Source organism: Mytilus californianus, unplaced genomic scaffold (genome assembly GCF_021869535.1).
Source record: "Mytilus californianus isolate M0D057914Y unplaced genomic scaffold, xbMytCali1.0.p SCAF_8, whole genome shotgun sequence".
NCBI lineage: Eukaryota > Metazoa > Mollusca > Bivalvia > Mytilida > Mytilidae > Mytilus > Mytilus californianus.
In genome coordinates, this window is record NW_026262734.1 from 93672672 (window position 1) to 93689960 (window position 17289).

At 33.0% G+C, this 17289-nt stretch overlaps 1 protein-coding gene across 1 annotated transcript; it reads left to right on the forward strand.

The window, feature by feature from the left end:
• Window positions 1-4877: 4877 nt before the first annotated feature.
• LOC127713102 (uncharacterized) lies at window positions 4878-14458 on the forward strand. The gene is made up of 2 exons (XM_052219736.1): window positions 4878-4926; window positions 12708-14458. The coding sequence occupies exon 2, from the start codon at window positions 12709-12711 to the stop codon at window positions 13912-13914; it is 1206 nt and encodes a 401-aa protein (XP_052075696.1). The 5' UTR covers window positions 4878-4926; window position 12708; the 3' UTR covers window positions 13915-14458.
• The last annotated feature ends 2831 nt before the right edge of the window (window positions 14459-17289 follow it).

The following is a 17289-nucleotide window of genomic DNA, read 5'->3' on the forward strand; positions in this document are numbered from 1 at the left end:
AAGGCCTTAAGGCGAAACATAGTCCCTAATATCTACTTCATTTGGACACAAGAAATAATAATTAGGTCTCTGGTGATAGTTGTCTCTTTGGCAATCATACCATGCAGATATCCTTATTTTGATTTTACATTTTTTTTTAATCCAAATTGACATGACAATTAGATGGTGTAACTTGCAGATCAGCTATATAAAGCCGACGAGGAAAGCAACAACCCGACTTACAAAAGCTTTATATTTCTATTGCCTAGTTGGTCAAATGGCCATATCACAGTGAAGGCGGTGTTGCCACGGTGTCACAGTTAGGTATTTTTCATATCTTGACTGAAATCTAAAACTGTATCGGTTTGATCAGTTGAGAACTAAACATCTATAAAAGAAATGATTCAATTTGTCCTTTGTAAATTTTCCATTTCTGTGGAGCAACATTCCCTCTGTACTTGCAAATGGAGTCTCGATTTCTCAATATGATATTCCAGGGCTGACGTTGACTATCATGATTTCCATGAGTGATGCCTGTTTTTAGTTTGCTAATTAGAAGCATGCGTCAAATAATTCAGGAATATAAAGTTAGATGGGAACCGTCTAAACAGGGTATGCGTGTCTATTTTTATTATAGAATAGGTTTCGTGACCATTCTGATACTGGATCCGAAATGTTCAATTTACAAAGTATCAAACGAGTAATCTTTATTCATAAATTGATATCAACGAACTGAAATATATACAACTGGTCTTACTTGCTTCAACAGTGTAATTTATCTATACATTAATCATTCCACTTTAACCTATATACAAATAGCAATTTGTCCTTGGTCAGGACAAACGTTTCCGAATGGTACAATGCAGTACCCTACAAGCTACGACTTGTCCTAATGAAACATTTTGGTACCCTACAAGATACGACTTGTCTTAATGGTTCATTTTGGTACCCTACAAACATCGACTTGTGTTATATGGTAAAATTCATATTTGACAAACTACAGCTTGTACAAGTCTTAAAGAACAGGCAACAACCTTGTCTTTTGTTGCATTACATCTTGAATGCAATTCCATATTAGAAAATACAATCTCTAACAATCACGTACCGTACGTATCATGGTCATCGTCTTCGTAGACTTCAGACGATTGACAAAGAGTGATGATGATGGTAGTGTATAACGACTTTGACTGGCTATACAGCCCTCGCATGGTCGAGAGTAAGAAATCGCTCCTGCTTATATACCACAATTGTAGCCGTACCATTCTTGAAGGAGGGGTGTTCTTCCAAAGTGACTCATTACTCGTATTATAAAGTATATACAAATACATAAAATAAGGCGTCTACCAACTGTTAATAAGGTAAACGATCTAAATAAAGATACAAAATCATCAATGATGATTTTCATGAACGGATTACTGCTGATAACGATGTCAACAAGAGTTCAAAGGACAAATTTAAGTAATCTCTTCAAAAGTTTATCACGATCCTTAACTTGTTATATAGATATAAGAATATGTGGTATGAGTGCCAATGAGACAACTCTCCATCCAGGTCACAAATTGTAAAAGTAAACCATTACTAGTATATAAATGCGTTTAACTAGTGACAGTAATTGTTAACCCTTCAGTAGCATCCAAGGTAATCCACGGATATTGGTGGACTTCATGTCGCCCAATCTTTAGGTTTCTGTGTAATGTTTTTGGACTGTTTGTCTTTTCTTTATTTTACCTAATAAGTTCTTGGTTTTGTCCGTTTTTCTTTAGTAATGATTTTTTTATCAACCCTTTTATATCTCCAATTTATTAACAGAGGTCTTTCTTCTCTTGTTATTTTTGGGCCTTTGTAGTTTTGGATTTTGTCTTGTTGGTCTCATTCTTGTCTATCCGATGACAATAATTAATAGATTTTATTTTAAACTTCCGTTTTTCTGAATATTTTTCTTTTAAAAACTATTTTATCTGTTCGATACTAGTCTGGATGAAGGTCATTCATATATATATATTTCTATTTTTAATTATTTATGTCATTTTTCTCTATCCTTTATATTTTTCTACCATTGCTCTTTACTCTTTATTATTATGACTAATTTTGTCTATTCTTTATTTTGTTTGCATATAATAATTTTCTATATTATACCCCATTAAGACCCTCATATACAACACAGATAAGCATGATTGTATTACCAAAGACAATTACCAGTCTGACCTCTGCAAATAATTCATTGGCATTTACTTTACTTATATATCAATATGTTGTACATAATCACATCAGGTCAGAAAACTTATCAAAACATTAACTCCGAATTTTGTTAGTTCGGGTATTTTTTGTCGTCCGTCCGTCCGTCTGTCTTCCTTTTGTGCTATGTTTTGATTTTTTCGTTTTTGATTTTGTTGTTTGTATTGGTTGGTTTTTTTTTCTATGTGTTACGTTTTGTTATAACCGAAGATTGCACAAAATATAAGCATAGATTGTAGACATGTGTTTTCTGTCCGGTTTATAAAATATGAATCGAAATTAGTATATGCTTTGAGAGTCCAATTGTTAACATTTTTAATACGTGTGTTTGCAATGGTTTGGATTTACGTCGATATTATATTTGGAAATTTGATTGGGAAATAAGAAATCGCAAATTGTTTGAATTTTATAAACTTGTGAATGATAATAAAAATTTCAAGAATTGTACTTAGGATATCTGTGTCATCAAACCTGATCGGCTAATATGTGAACATAATTATAATATAATAGAAAAAACAAAGGATATGGTGTATCTATCCATGACACAAAATCAGTACCTACACCCTAAATACCCAAACAAAAAGCAAAGGAACAGCTCTTTAATTATGTTTGTGTGAAAAAAGTGTTGAAAGTTTTATTACATTTCATACGACGCTTAGTTGAAAAGGACCTGCTTAGCTAAACCAGATTCAACCCACCATTTCTACTTAAAATGTCCTGTACGAAGTCAGGAATATGGTAGTTGATTTCAAATAGTTCGTTGGCGTTTTCTTTTGTTGCACTCCAGTGCTCCTGTTGTATCTTAGTTTTCCACTTAGTTTATTGTTATCCTGGTTATCTTAATAATTCTTTCTTATGTTGTACTGTTACAGCACTGTTCCAGGCTAGGGGAGGGTTGAGATCCCGCTAACATGTTTAACCCTCAACATTCTGTATGTATGTCCCTGTCCAAAGTTCGGTATGGGCTTTGCACATGGTTGAAGGCCGTACGGGAGACCTATAGCTATTTTAATTGCTGTGTCATTTGGTCTCTTGTGAAGAGTTGTCTCATTGGCATTCATAACACATCTTTTTTTTTATCCAAATGTGCATTTAATTCTTGTCACTTGACGTTAAACAAGCATATTGCAATTCGATATATTTAATTTTATTATATGTATAGGTCACTGTTGTTCATACTGCTCATAATGTTCCTACGTTCATCTATAAAACCATCCTCCTGATTAAAACCTACCTTGCAAAACCTTTGAAGTTGATAATTTTATCAATTGTTAACATGGTCTCATCCTGAACATGCATGCTATATTTGCCTCTGGACGTTAAACAACAACAATGAATTGATATTTCGGATAACGTGCTGCTTAACCGTGTTATGCATTTTCATAGCTAACCAACTTACCGAACAACTTACATGTATACATACTGTCCTAAGTCAGAAACCGGATGTTCAATGGTTGTCTTTTGTTGATGTGGGTCATAAGTGTTTCTCGTTTTTTATATAGATTAGACCGTTGGTTTTCCCGTTTGAATGGTTTTACACTAGTCATTTTTGGGTCCCTTTATATCTTGCCGTTCGGTGTGAGCCAAGGCTCTGTGTTGAAGACCGTACTTTGACCTATAATGGTTTTTACTTTTACAAATTGTGACTTGGATGGAAAGTTGTCTCATTGGCACTCATACCACATCTTATTATATCTATATTGTATATTTTCACTAAAAAAGCTCACGTATCAAAAATTAATCGCATCTGTCTCAAAAACTACGAATAAGAGCATACATTGAGAATGGAAATGGGGAATATGTCAAAGAGACATAACCCAAACATAGAGCAGAAAACAGCCGAAGGGCAGCAATGGGTCTTCAACGCAGGGTGAAAATCCCACATCACGAGGCGTGCATCAGCTGACCCCTAAGCAAAAATGTGTAGTAGTTCAGTGACAATGGACGTCATACTAAACTCCGAAATATATATAAAAGCACTAAAATTAAAAATCACCCAAGACTAACAAAGGCCAGAGGCTCCTGACTTTGGAAGGCGCAAAAATGCGGCAGGGTTAAACATGTTTTGTAAGATCTCAACTCTCAGAGTTCTGACAAAAACAAATAAGGATGAAGTTAGAGAACTAAAGAATTAAAAGAACATAAAAACAGTTTAGTAGCAGCCATAGATGTATTTTGGTTATGTGTGTCATTGTTTTTTAAATGAGGATCGGGACGCTGTTTAAGAAATAGAGAAACAAAAGGTTAAAAAGTACAGAATTGAAAATATAGTACATTATTAAAGGCCAACAAATGAGGAAGAGACCCCCTCCCCCCCTCCCCCCCCCCCCCCCCAAAAAAAAAGAAAAAAAGAAATGAGAGTAATGGGGTGTTAGAATAAGAACAAAAATAAAGAAAAATTGAAAAAAAAGATAAAGAATAGAAACAGTAAGAAATGATGAACACACCATCAAGACCCTCCTATATCTTTCTGTCTACTCCAGATCTCTTTTTATTCATGTAACATGTACAAATTGCCAGTTGCTTAACAATAGAAACCATACAAGTTTTGCTAAGCATAAATGTTTGTCAGGGTACATAAAAGAATTTCAAACATTCTTGTTTCCGTAAGTAAATAGTACGTTCAAATAAACCGCAATAATTTTATAAAAAATCTAGGTCACATGACAAATTATCTGCCGCTGCTGGGTGTACTGATTTGGTGAATCTCAGGTATAACATTGTTTTTAACATTTAAAACACTTACAAATAACACTCCTGATGTGTAATTGACTCGTGATTACCACATTTGATCAAAATGAGAGTTTATAAATAATTTAGTTATTGTCAATCGTTGACTTTCTCATTCTACTTTCGTTTTCTGTTTGCATTTAACCTTTTTTAGTTTGATTAATTATGATTACAAAAAGAAACATAATCAACCCCAATGTTATAATTTTGAATAGGAAATATCTGCTACTTTATGTTTTTAACATTCATCAATAAATCAACCAAAATGCAGATTACTTTCTAAATAAAACCATGAACGAAAGCATTTGCACAGGAAGTTCTGACATGAAATATGATTCAAGTATTGGTTCTGTTATACATTGTAATATAATACTCTCATAATACATTATTGTACCGACCAATTAAAGGTCTCTTGGTTGTTTGGTTACAATATATATTTTTGTGCCCAATATTTTCCTTTTTTGTTCCCAGCGCAACGCGATGCAGGGAAAATAAAATACTGGGCATCCGTCTTTCTGTCTGTCCGTTAGTTCGTCTTTGCGTCCATCCGTCCGGTCTTATTAGCGCTCTCACGTGTACAAATTTTGTAGGATTTTTATCAAACTTATATCATAGTTTTATAACAGCAATGTCTTAGACGAGTTCGACAATCAATTCCGATTAATAATTTTTATACGCCCGTCAATTTTTGACGGGACGTTTTATGGTATACAAATGTCCGGTATCCGTCTGTCCGTCTGTCCGTCTGTCTGTCCGGTGTAAACATGTCGCACCGTAACTTGAGAATGACTTATCCAAATTTCATGAAACTTAACATAGTTGTTTCTTATGATGGTCAAACGATCTGTATACTTTTTGGTGAAAATAAGATTAAAACTTTTTGAGTTACGGGACTTAGTAACTAAAACAGGTGTGTGTTTTTTTTTTTCACATGTCGCGCCGTATCTCAAAAACAATTTATGATTATTGCTTTAAACTTTACACACGTCTTAGTTATATTAATCTTAAGATCTGTATTCTTTTTGGTTATGATTCAAAATTTTATTTTAGAGATATTGAGTATTTTGTTAAAAAAGGGGGAGGGGTTTTTCACATGTCGCGCCGTATCTCAAAAACAGTTTATGATTATTGCTTAAAACTTTACACACTTCTTAACCTTAAGATCTGTATACTTTTTGGTGATGATTCAAAATCTTATTATTGAGTTATTGAGTATTTTGTAAAAAAAGGGGGAGGGGTTTTTCACATGTCGCGCAGTATCTCAAAAACGATTTATGATTATTTCTTAAAATTTTACACACTTCTTAGTTATATTAATCTTAAGATCTGTATACTTTTTGGTTTTGATTCAAAATTTTATTTTAGAGATATTGAGTTTTTTGTAAAAAAAAAAGGGGGGTTTTAGCATGTCACGCCGTATGTCAGAAACTATTTATGCTTATTGCATAAAAATTCACACACAAGACGACGGGCGTATCATGCGCTTATGGCGCAGCTGTTTATTTAGAGAGTTATGCCCCTTGGATACATTAACTATATATAATATTGCATCGTTAGCGCTCTCACGTATTCAATTCTTGCAAGATTTTTAAGAAACTTATATAGTAGGTTTATATAAGCAATGTCTTTGAAGAGTACAAACATCAGTGCCAATCAATTATTAATAAAAGAGTCATGCCCCTTGGAAACATTATTTATGAAGAAAATTGCTTTGTCAGCGCTCTCACGTGTACAATTCTTGCCAAAATTTTATTAAACTTTAATCAAAGGTTTATATAAGCAATGCATTTGACTAGTTCGAAAATCAGTGCAGATCAATAATTTTTAAAAGAGTTATGGCCCTTGAAAATATTAATTACATCGAAAATTGCCAAATGAGCGCTAAAATGTGTACATTACTTGCCAGATATTTTGAAATTCATATTATAGGTTTATATCATCAATGTCGCTGATGAGTTCAAAAATTTGATGAATAATTATTTAAAAAGAGTTATGCCCTTGTAAATATTGATTATACGGAAAATTGCATAGTTAGCGCTCTCATACGTTCAATTCTTGCAAGTATTTTATGAAAATTCTGTCATAGATTTATATCAGCAATGTCTTGGACATTTTCAAAAATAAGTGCTGATGAAATATTTTTATCGAGTTATGCCCCTTGGAAATGTTTATTATAATGGAAATCACATTGCATATGCTCTGAAGCTTTCATTTCTCTAAGATATTGATCAAAAGATTTAAATTAACAAAAAAAGTGCTGTTTTAGTTTTTTCGTTTGTACCTGGGGTAGATAAAATATATGCAACGCAGGGGACATTGGAACTCCTTTTTTTATTTAATCAATTTTAGCAACCTTTTATTCTCCAATCTTATTTTTTCCGCCTATTTATCTATTTTAATTTATTTATTCTTAAGGGGGTGGGGGTCCATTTTTATGTTGTAGGGGTGACTTATTCTCTATTATGTAAATCCAATCCAGACCCTCATCAAATAGAAACAAACTTTTAAAATTGAGAATTACATTTTGTCAGCGTACGTTTGTTCATCCTAACAGAAAGTTCTCTGGAAACTGTTATAACTATTGCTATAATAGATGATTCTTTGAGAAAAATATCTGCAACCTTTATTCCTTCAGGTAGAACTACAACTAATATATTATTTTTTTTGCAGTGGAGGTAATATTTCAGTATATTTCTTTCATTTAGAACTTTACATGTAGGACTTCTATTTTATGACTGCTTTACATACACCACATAACGTAATAAGAAAATAAAAATAATATTGACTGCATTGCAAGAAGCACTAAATGTTGGTGTAACCTAACCAAATAACGTTGTTTTGTTAAAAACTTTTTTGATCAAATAATTTTGTAACTATCTTTATGTGTATCAAATTTAATCAATAGAAGTAGAGTTGAAGTATGAAGCTACTGTTTGACCTATTGAATGCGAAACTAAAAATGTGCTAAACAATGCATAAATCTACATTACAACATTCTAAATTTCATATGATGAAGACATAATCTTTCAATCAGTTTAAATGAGTTCTGGAGCAGGCATGTCAGTAACTGCTAGTAGTCCTTTGATAATTTATGTATCATTGTCATTTTGCTTAGTTTCTTTTGTTACCTATTCTGACATCGGACTCGGACTTCTTTTAAACTGAGTTTTACTGTGCGTATTGCTATGTGTTTCTTTATTCTACATTGGCTAGAGGTATAGGGGGATGGTTGAGATCTCACAAAACATGTTTAACCCCGCCGCATTTTTGCTCCTGTCCCAAGTCAGGAGCCTCTGGCTTTTGTTAGTCTTGTATGTTTTTTAATTTTAAGTCATTTATATGTTTTAGAGTTTAGTGTGACGTTCATTTTCACTGAACTAGTACACAATTTTATTTAGGGGCCAGCTGAGGACCACCTCCGGGTGCGGGATTATCTCGCTGCGTTGAAGACCCATTGGTGGCCTTCGGCTGTTGTCTGCTCTTTGGTAGGGTTGTTGTCTCTTAGCAATATTCCCAATTTCCATTCTCAATTTTATTCATGTGTTCAATCGGATATCATATTAATAAAACTTTGTTTAGTTATAACATAGAATCATGAAACACTGACAACATAAATGAGACAAAAGACATGCAATAGAGCGATTCTTATGTTGTTTTTTTTTAAATATTTGTAAACATTTTCAATTTGTTTTTCATTTACTATGTTAACTTTTTCAGAAAAAAACATTGTGATCAGGCAGAAGAAAACATAATATGTTCTGATTAAGAGATTTTGCCATTTAATTGAAATACAAATGCATAGTCCTTGACAAATAAATTCGGGATTTGCGTAACAACAACAAAACAACTCGATCCCTATAAGCTAAATGGTCGTTCCCTTTCTTGTTTGAAAAAGATTTATTTCAAAATTTCATAATCATTTCAGTTTATAAACTATACAGAAGTTAGACTTATAATACATAGAAAATTTATTACATCCAATATTGATTCAATTTCTTATTTGACTTTATTTATTGAATGAACATTTAGTTGATAATTTTAAGTCCACGTTATTATTAATTTCACCCAAGGCACCGCTGTGACGAGTTCTATTTGTCGGAGCTCATTTTTATATATTTCTCAAATTGTGAAAGGAATGTCGCAGTGCTGTTGTGAAATCGTACATGTATGACCGCCCTTCATTATTCATGTAAATCACGGTAGGTATTGTGTCCGGCTAGGATCGTGGTTTTTCGAGTGAGTTGGTCCATTTTTTTCGAGTGTAGATCGGGGTTTTTCGAGTGAGATAACATGCGATAAGATCAATTAACTGCTATTTCGTAATTATAATAGTTTTTTTACATGACTATCCATCTTATTTTGAACACTATACATGTTTTGAGGAACAGCGAAGCACAATTTCTTTCTATTTAACCAAACAATTCAGTGTTTGTTATTGTCCGTGCTTTTTCGAGAGCAACTGTCTTGATTTTTCGACAAATGGTCCGGGTTTTTTAAAGAAAATTTTAATAAGAAAAAAAGGTATTTTTGACCTAAAAGATGAACTTTTCTAGTTTATAACTGTATTTTAGTGAATGACAATATCATGTATTCCAAACAAATCTCCAAAACATATTAACGCAAATTTTCTGTTCGGAAAACGTTCTACATCAACCTTCCAGTGTTAAATTAGAAATTACTGGATCCTTTATAAACCGGTATTTAGAACAAAGTGCAGGGGACTTTTAATCTTTTAAACTTCATTTTATGCTACTTTTGTTTTTACAGTTAATAATATTTAAAACAAAAGTGGTTAAACACCTACTGGACAGCAGTAAAGAATCAGAAAAATGCTATGTAATAAAAAATATTATACTAAATAAGACCTGCCCCACAAAAACAAATCCATCAATTTAAAGAAAAACACACACACACATCCATCCCATTTTATTCCCATTGACAATAAAATTGGAATTAAATTTCATATGCAACTTACAATGAAATTAATCGTTCATCAGCTTGACACATTATATGTATGTACGTCTCAACCCAAATTGTCTAAGCTAACATAAGATTGTTGACATCACGAATATATACTATGTATGTAACTTATAAGATGTGACAAACAACAATATATACAAGTGAACGATACTTGTTAATAAAAAGAAGATGTGGTATGATTGCCAATGAGACAATTCTCCACAAGAGACCAAATGACAAAGAAATTACCAACTATAGGTCACCGTACGGCCTTCAAAAATAAGCAAAGTCCATACCGCATAGTCAGCTATAAAAGGCCCCGAAATGACAAATGTAAAACAATTCAAACGAGAAAACTAACGGCCTGATTTATGTACAAAAAAATAAACGAAAAACAAATATGTACATCAACAAACGACAACCACTGAATTACAGTCTCCTGACTTGGGACAGGCACATACATACAGACTGTGGCGGGTTTAAACATGTTAGCGGGACCACAACCCTCCCCTAACCTGGGACAGTGGTGTAACAGTACAACATAAGAACGAACTATAAAAATCAGTTGAAAAAAGGCTTAACTCATCAGATGGGTACAAATAGAAATACATCTAACAAAAACATTTTAAGCTAAAGGAAATTTGTATAATCACTCGATAAAAATTTAGGAAAGAAATTTATATAATATGGTTACATGCTTATTAGGCTTTGTAGAGTATAATTCTAGAAAAAGTTCAGTTTTATTAAAGATATCTATTGCTATAGAAATTTAGGTTTTCCAATTATCTCATATCCTTTTTTAATTATATACAGTTCGGTGCAGACCAAGCATTAGATGTAGACGGACGGAAATAGTTAACGCGGCGTTTACTAGCGTGCACTACATGTAAACGCCGCGTTAACTCTGCGTTAACTCTAAAAATTTAGTAGACATAAAAAGTAAACGGGCGTTTACTTACGCGTTTACCTCCACGTTGACACGAAAATAGCGCGTCTTTTAATTTGGTAAATAGGAAAAGGTCGTTAACTTTCGTGTTTACATCCGCGTTAACGTAAAAAAAAGGCGCGTCTTTTATTTTTGTTTGTAGTAAACGCGCGTTAACACAGATTGTCATCGTATCCTGGATACACTGACATATTACACGATAAGGTACACTTAAATGACCAACTGTCCATTTTCGATTGACATATTGGCGATTACAGTTAATGACATTACACCTCTTTAATCAATTAAAAATTAATCATATTATAAAAGTTTTTATGTATTAAAACGATAAGATAATGTTCAAGTTTCTAAAAAGGGCTTACCTGCATTTCTACGACGTTTCTGTCAGAGTGGAAATATTTTTGTGAGACGATATTTTTACTTGTAACGTTTGAAAAGAAAATATAGAAATCCGCCATTTAAAGCTATTGGAACTAATAAGAAAAGTTAATACTTCGAATTAAAAGTGATTTTAAATTGTAACGGGTTGAAACACATATACGTAAAATATCAAGATAAAAGTCGTTTTGACAAAATAAAAAAATGAACAAATGTACACAAAGTTTCTTTTATAATTTACACCATCAGTTAACGCGAAAAGTAAACGCGCGTTTACTTTCAAGTGCACGTAAAAATACACCTGTGAAATATGTAATAAACGCCCATTAACTTTTTAGTGCACGTAAAAATAAACTTGTGAAATCTGAAGTAAACGCCCGTTTACCACTGACTACACGGACACAGAGTAAACGCGCGTTAACTCGGGTAGACATTTGATATTTCTATTTTGACCGCGTTAACGTAATTATAGTAAAGGCAAAAAATGAAGTTTACTAACGAAATATGTGCACGCAACGTTAACGTGCGTTTACTTTATGTAATGCTTGGTCTGCACCCAACCGTAAGTCTTAATTAATATTTCAAAATATCATACAAGTAAGGAATGTCTCCTAAAATGTTTGTTTTTATATAGGTGCATTTGTGAATCACCTTACCGTAACAAGAATTTTGTAGTGTGGTAATATATGTGCATGAAAGATTTGTTTTAAAACGAAAATAACAAATTTTAGGCGTCTGATTCTCATTTTGCATTTCCCCTCGCAAGGGACGTTCAAATTTCAACACTTGAAAGCCAGGGATGTATATATACATAGAACCATTAGAAAATACATGTATATATGACGCATCAAATTAATAAAGTTTTATTTTCATAAACAATATGAGACAAATAACACTTAAAATTACAAAAAAGTAATAACATTTTGGTTGAAATTGGACAAATAGGAATTATATAGGGCTGATATTTGGCGAGGAATCGATATGCCTCTATTGAATGATTAAATGAAAAAATGCAACGTTTTAAAAAAGCGGTTGAATCTACGCAACATATGCAAGCTAATAAATAAAGACAACAGTTGTATACCGCTGTTCGAAATTCATAAATCGATTGAGAAAAAACAAATCCGGGTTACAAACTAAAACTGAGGGAAACACATTAAATATAAGAGGAGAACAAAGACACAACAGAAACACTAAAATGCAACACACACAGAAACGAACTATAACAATAGCCAATTTCCTGACTTGATACAGGACTTTTTAAGAAAAATGGTGGGTTGAACCTGGTTTTGAGGCTTGCCAAACCTCCCGCTTTAATGGCAATGTTAAATATAACACTACAATGACAACATTACATGACAGAACTACAATACAAATAAATGGAAGAACATACAGGACAGGGAAACACACAAATAAACAATACAATGGAATATTAAGACAATAAACATGAAATCAAAGTTTTCATTCTTCTGTTTTGTAGAATGTCGAGTAAGTTGAATGTATGTGGAGTATGTGAATACCGCAACATTAATATATCCTCAATGGTCTGGTGTTCAGAATGCGACGAAGGTCTTTGTGAAGAGTGTAAAGAACATCATGCAGCTTCCAGGGGTTCCAGGGACCATATAATTGTTCCAATCTCCGAGTACCAGAAGTTACCTTCCAATATACTGGAAATTACTCAAACTTGTTCAAAACACAATGAAAAACACGTTATATTTTGTAAGAAACACGATTGTCCGTGCTGTAGACGATGTGTTGTTGAAACGCATGACGATTGCAAAGAGTTGAACGCTATTGAGGACGTCATAAAAAATGTTAAATCATCAAATGCATTCTTGGAAATGGAACATACATTATCGGAACTTTCAGAAAATTTACAGAGATTAAGAAAAAATAGGCAAAACAACATGAAAAGTCTAAAGGAGAACAAGACAAAAATAGAAAAAGAGATTGAGCAGACGCGAAAATTGATTAACAATCTTCTGGATAAACTGCAAGAAAGTCTGATGAAAGAGTTGTGTATCGCAGAGGAGAAGGAAAACAAGAAAATCAGCTGTTTAGTATCATCCATACAAGAGAAAGAAAGGGAGATTACAGAATACAAGACCAATTTAGATAAAATAAAACAACATGCCTCAGACCTCCAGACATTCTTGGCTTTGAAACACATCCAACAAGGTGTTACAAAAAATGAAAATTTCATAGAAACCTTGTTGAAAGAAGACAATCTGAACCATGTCACCCTTTCTTTTGAAATAGAAAACACGTTTGAAACTCTAACTACCGCTCTGAACAAGATGGGAACCATTATTTTGAATACCAGGACAAGTGATATAACACTAACAAGCAGGAAGGAGAAACAAGCACAGATAATGCTGCCTACCACACATGTTCTTACCATTGATGATCTTAAAATAACCTTAATAAAGACCGTGAATACAATTGGAAAGGATATCACTGGTTGCTCCTTACTACCTGATGGAAGAATGATTTTTTCCTGTTTCAAATATGGCCAAATATATGTGGTTAAACCCGACGGGTCGTTAGATTTTACAGTACAGGTAGGATCGCATACATCTCATATATACTTTATAGAGGACAGTCAATCACTTGTCATAACATCTGTCTCTGATTACTCGTGCATTAAGATTATCAATATGAACACCAGGAAAATAGAGAAATAAATTCCAGTGAAGTCTAGGATTTATGGAATTGCGCACAAAGATGGAAAATTGTTCTGTAATGGATACTCAAGTGGATTATGTGTTGTAAGTTTAGATGACGACTCTATAACACAGCTAGTAAAAGTTACATTGTCTATTTATAGCAGCATTGCATCATGGTCAGATCAACTTTATTATATAAACGAAGATGATTCTGTAACATGCTGTGATCTTCAAGGGACAATAAAATGGAAATTAGAATTTGCAGCATTTCTTAAAAATGCACGGGGTATTACAGTAGACAATTACGGACGTGTTTACGTAGCAGGCTTTGATTCTAAAAATGTCGTTGTAATTTCGCCAGACGGAAACAAACACAGAGTATTGCTGTCGAAAGACGGTCTTACACGGCCACAAGCTTTGTTCTTTGATCGCAACAATAACCAGTTACTTATTTCGAACCAGGTAAATGAGGCATTTCTCTATGATGTTTCAAAATGAATATGTACACATTTTCAAAATTCGCTTTCTGTTATAAATTAGAATAATAAAAATAATGAAAAACTGCGCTTTTCTTAATGAAACATCTACAAACGTTTCGAGTTCAAAATATGGTATCATTCAAAATTTGTAGACTTAGACTTTTGTGTAACTAAACCTGATTTAGTCGTGATCATTCCTCTACAGAAATTAAACCTAAAAATATACACTTATGTTCGCCTGTCCCAAGTCAGGAACCTCTATCCTCTATAAGTCTTGTGTGATGATTTAAATTTTGGTTTATTTGTTAGTTTCGGAGTTTAGTGTGGCGTCTATTTCGCTGAAATAGTATACATATACATAAGTGTCAAGGTGCCAGCCGAAGCATATATCAAATGGAGTGGATGTAGGCGATATAGGCAACCATACGACCTACAACATGAGAAAAAAACCTTACCCAATGGTCGTCTGTAAAAGGCCCCGTGGTGAAAAACATGAAACATGCAATTAAATTGAGATCACTAACGGCATAATTTATAACAAAATAATTTGCGAAAAACAAATATGAAAGACATGAACCAATGACAATCACTGAACTACAGGCTCCTGGCTTAGAATTGGCACATACAAAATGTGGCGGGGTTAAACATGTTTGTGAGCGCTCAACTCTCCCTAACCTGGGACAGTGGTGTAACAGTACAACATAAGAACAAAAAACTACGAAAATTCAGTTGTAAAATGTATCACTTATCAGATGGGTACAAACAGAAATACATCTAACAAAAACACAGAGTGGACCTGGACGGGTACTTATACATCCCCACAACAAAGAAACACTTAAGTACATTTCTGAGAGTCCTCGCAGTTACAGACAGCTATTTCAAAGCCAATAACAACTAATAAAAAACATGTATCTAAAAAAGATGAAAATATCAATCAGTACACATGCAACATCCAATGGATTAAGTGTAAAGACGTAATTTAAAGTCACAGAAAAACGTGATATTGTGCAATGCCAAACTATAGGTATCGACAGATTGTAGTACATTGAAAGTTAATATGTGTAATATTTAGTATGGTATTAACTGATAAAAAAATCAATATGTATACCAATTAAACCAATATTCAAAGATTCAATTACAGTGTTGAATAGGAAACCTTTTAGAATAAATTGATTTAAAGGATTAATAAGTTTACCCGGATCGTATCTAAATTTCCGGGCTCGGTTTACAACATCACCGTAAACTTTAGAATGTGCTAATCCGTTTGAAAAAAAAAATCTACAGGTACAGCCAAACTTACAGACCATGTCTTTGTAACTATGGATAAATTTAGTAAAGGTTTTAATTAATTTGTGGTAACGAAATCCGGGAGCTGGCAAGAAAAATACCCTGGCAATAAGCTGCACAACATTTAAAACCATTACAATCCTGATCTCAGCATTTTCTTTTTGTTCATTGAAGTGGTGTTGGTCTTGGTCATATGTTGTTACATGTAAGTGTTATAGTTTTTATTATAAGTCATAACGTTTTAATTTCTGAGAGATGTTACGTATAATGAACACATACGATGCCAGTCTTAGTCACATAAATCACCAGAAACTAAATACACATTTATATATTCACTAAAACTATAAAAACACAGGAACAATATCAATTAGAATCATACAGGCTGGTACCTCTTTGTTGAAACATACACTTTTTTTGTAATAAACGAATGGCCCATTCATTTGGCAACATGGCTCATTATCATCACAATCCAAAAAAGGGTAAATTAACGATAGGGAAAGAAAAATCATGTTTGTGTAGAGTTTATGGTGTAATACTGAAATCTTTAAATCTAGAAAAGGACAGTTATTGCTGTTAATAATTCATTTATTTAAAGTAAGTTCCTTGGGTAAATTTCAGCAGTATAAGTCTTGATAATTTAACGAAAAAAATATCATCAAGATAACGGTAATTGTTGTTAAACCTATCAATTAAATGGAAATTAGACGGTTGTTTACTGAGTTTGGCCATACACTGTGATTCAGAACAGTAAAGGAACGAACCCGTTATTAAAAGGGGCACAATTGGTGTCAATAGGAATACCTACAACCTGTCGATAAACTTTATTAAGATTATTTACTTGTTATGCACGGCAATCAAAAACATTTAACTTGTGGAACAGAAATTGTTGACCCCTCAAGAGCACCGGAGGTAATCATCGCATTTTGTTGGGGTTCAATTGCTCAATCTTTAGTTTTCTGTGAAATGATTTTGGGCTGTTTGTCTTTTCGTTGTTTTACCTTTGTTTTCGTTTGTCCGTTTTTTTTAGTAATGATTCATTTGGAACTTTCGTTTTCTATTAAATTTTCTTTTATATGAAATTACTTTATCGGTTGATAATCCTTTGATTTCACATCAAGAATATATGTTGATATAACAATTACATGAGGGTTTGGACATGGACCTTTCATTTTGTTTCCTATTTCTTAATTATTTATGTATTTTATTTCTATGCGTTATATTTTTTGCCAATTATTATCTATCCTTTATAATTTAGAACCCTATTATTCTCTGTTCTTACTTTTTTTTATATTCCTGTGTTCTTAATTGTGTCTGCTTAGAATATTTTTCTGCAGTATAGGATCATTATTCTGTATTCCGTAAACCCCATCCTGACCCTCGTTTTTAAAAGACAATTACCAGTCTGACCAAACAAATAAATCATTGACGACATTTACTATACTTATATATCAATATGTCGAACCTTATCACATTAGTTCAAAAAAGTTATGAACTCCATACATCATCAATCAGCATGTTGCTTGTTTGAGTATTTTTTGTCGTTTCAATGTCCGTCTGTGTGTCAGTCTTCTGTCTTTCTTTATTTTCCTTTTCTCTTTTGTGTTTTGTGTTATGCTTTGTATTTCTT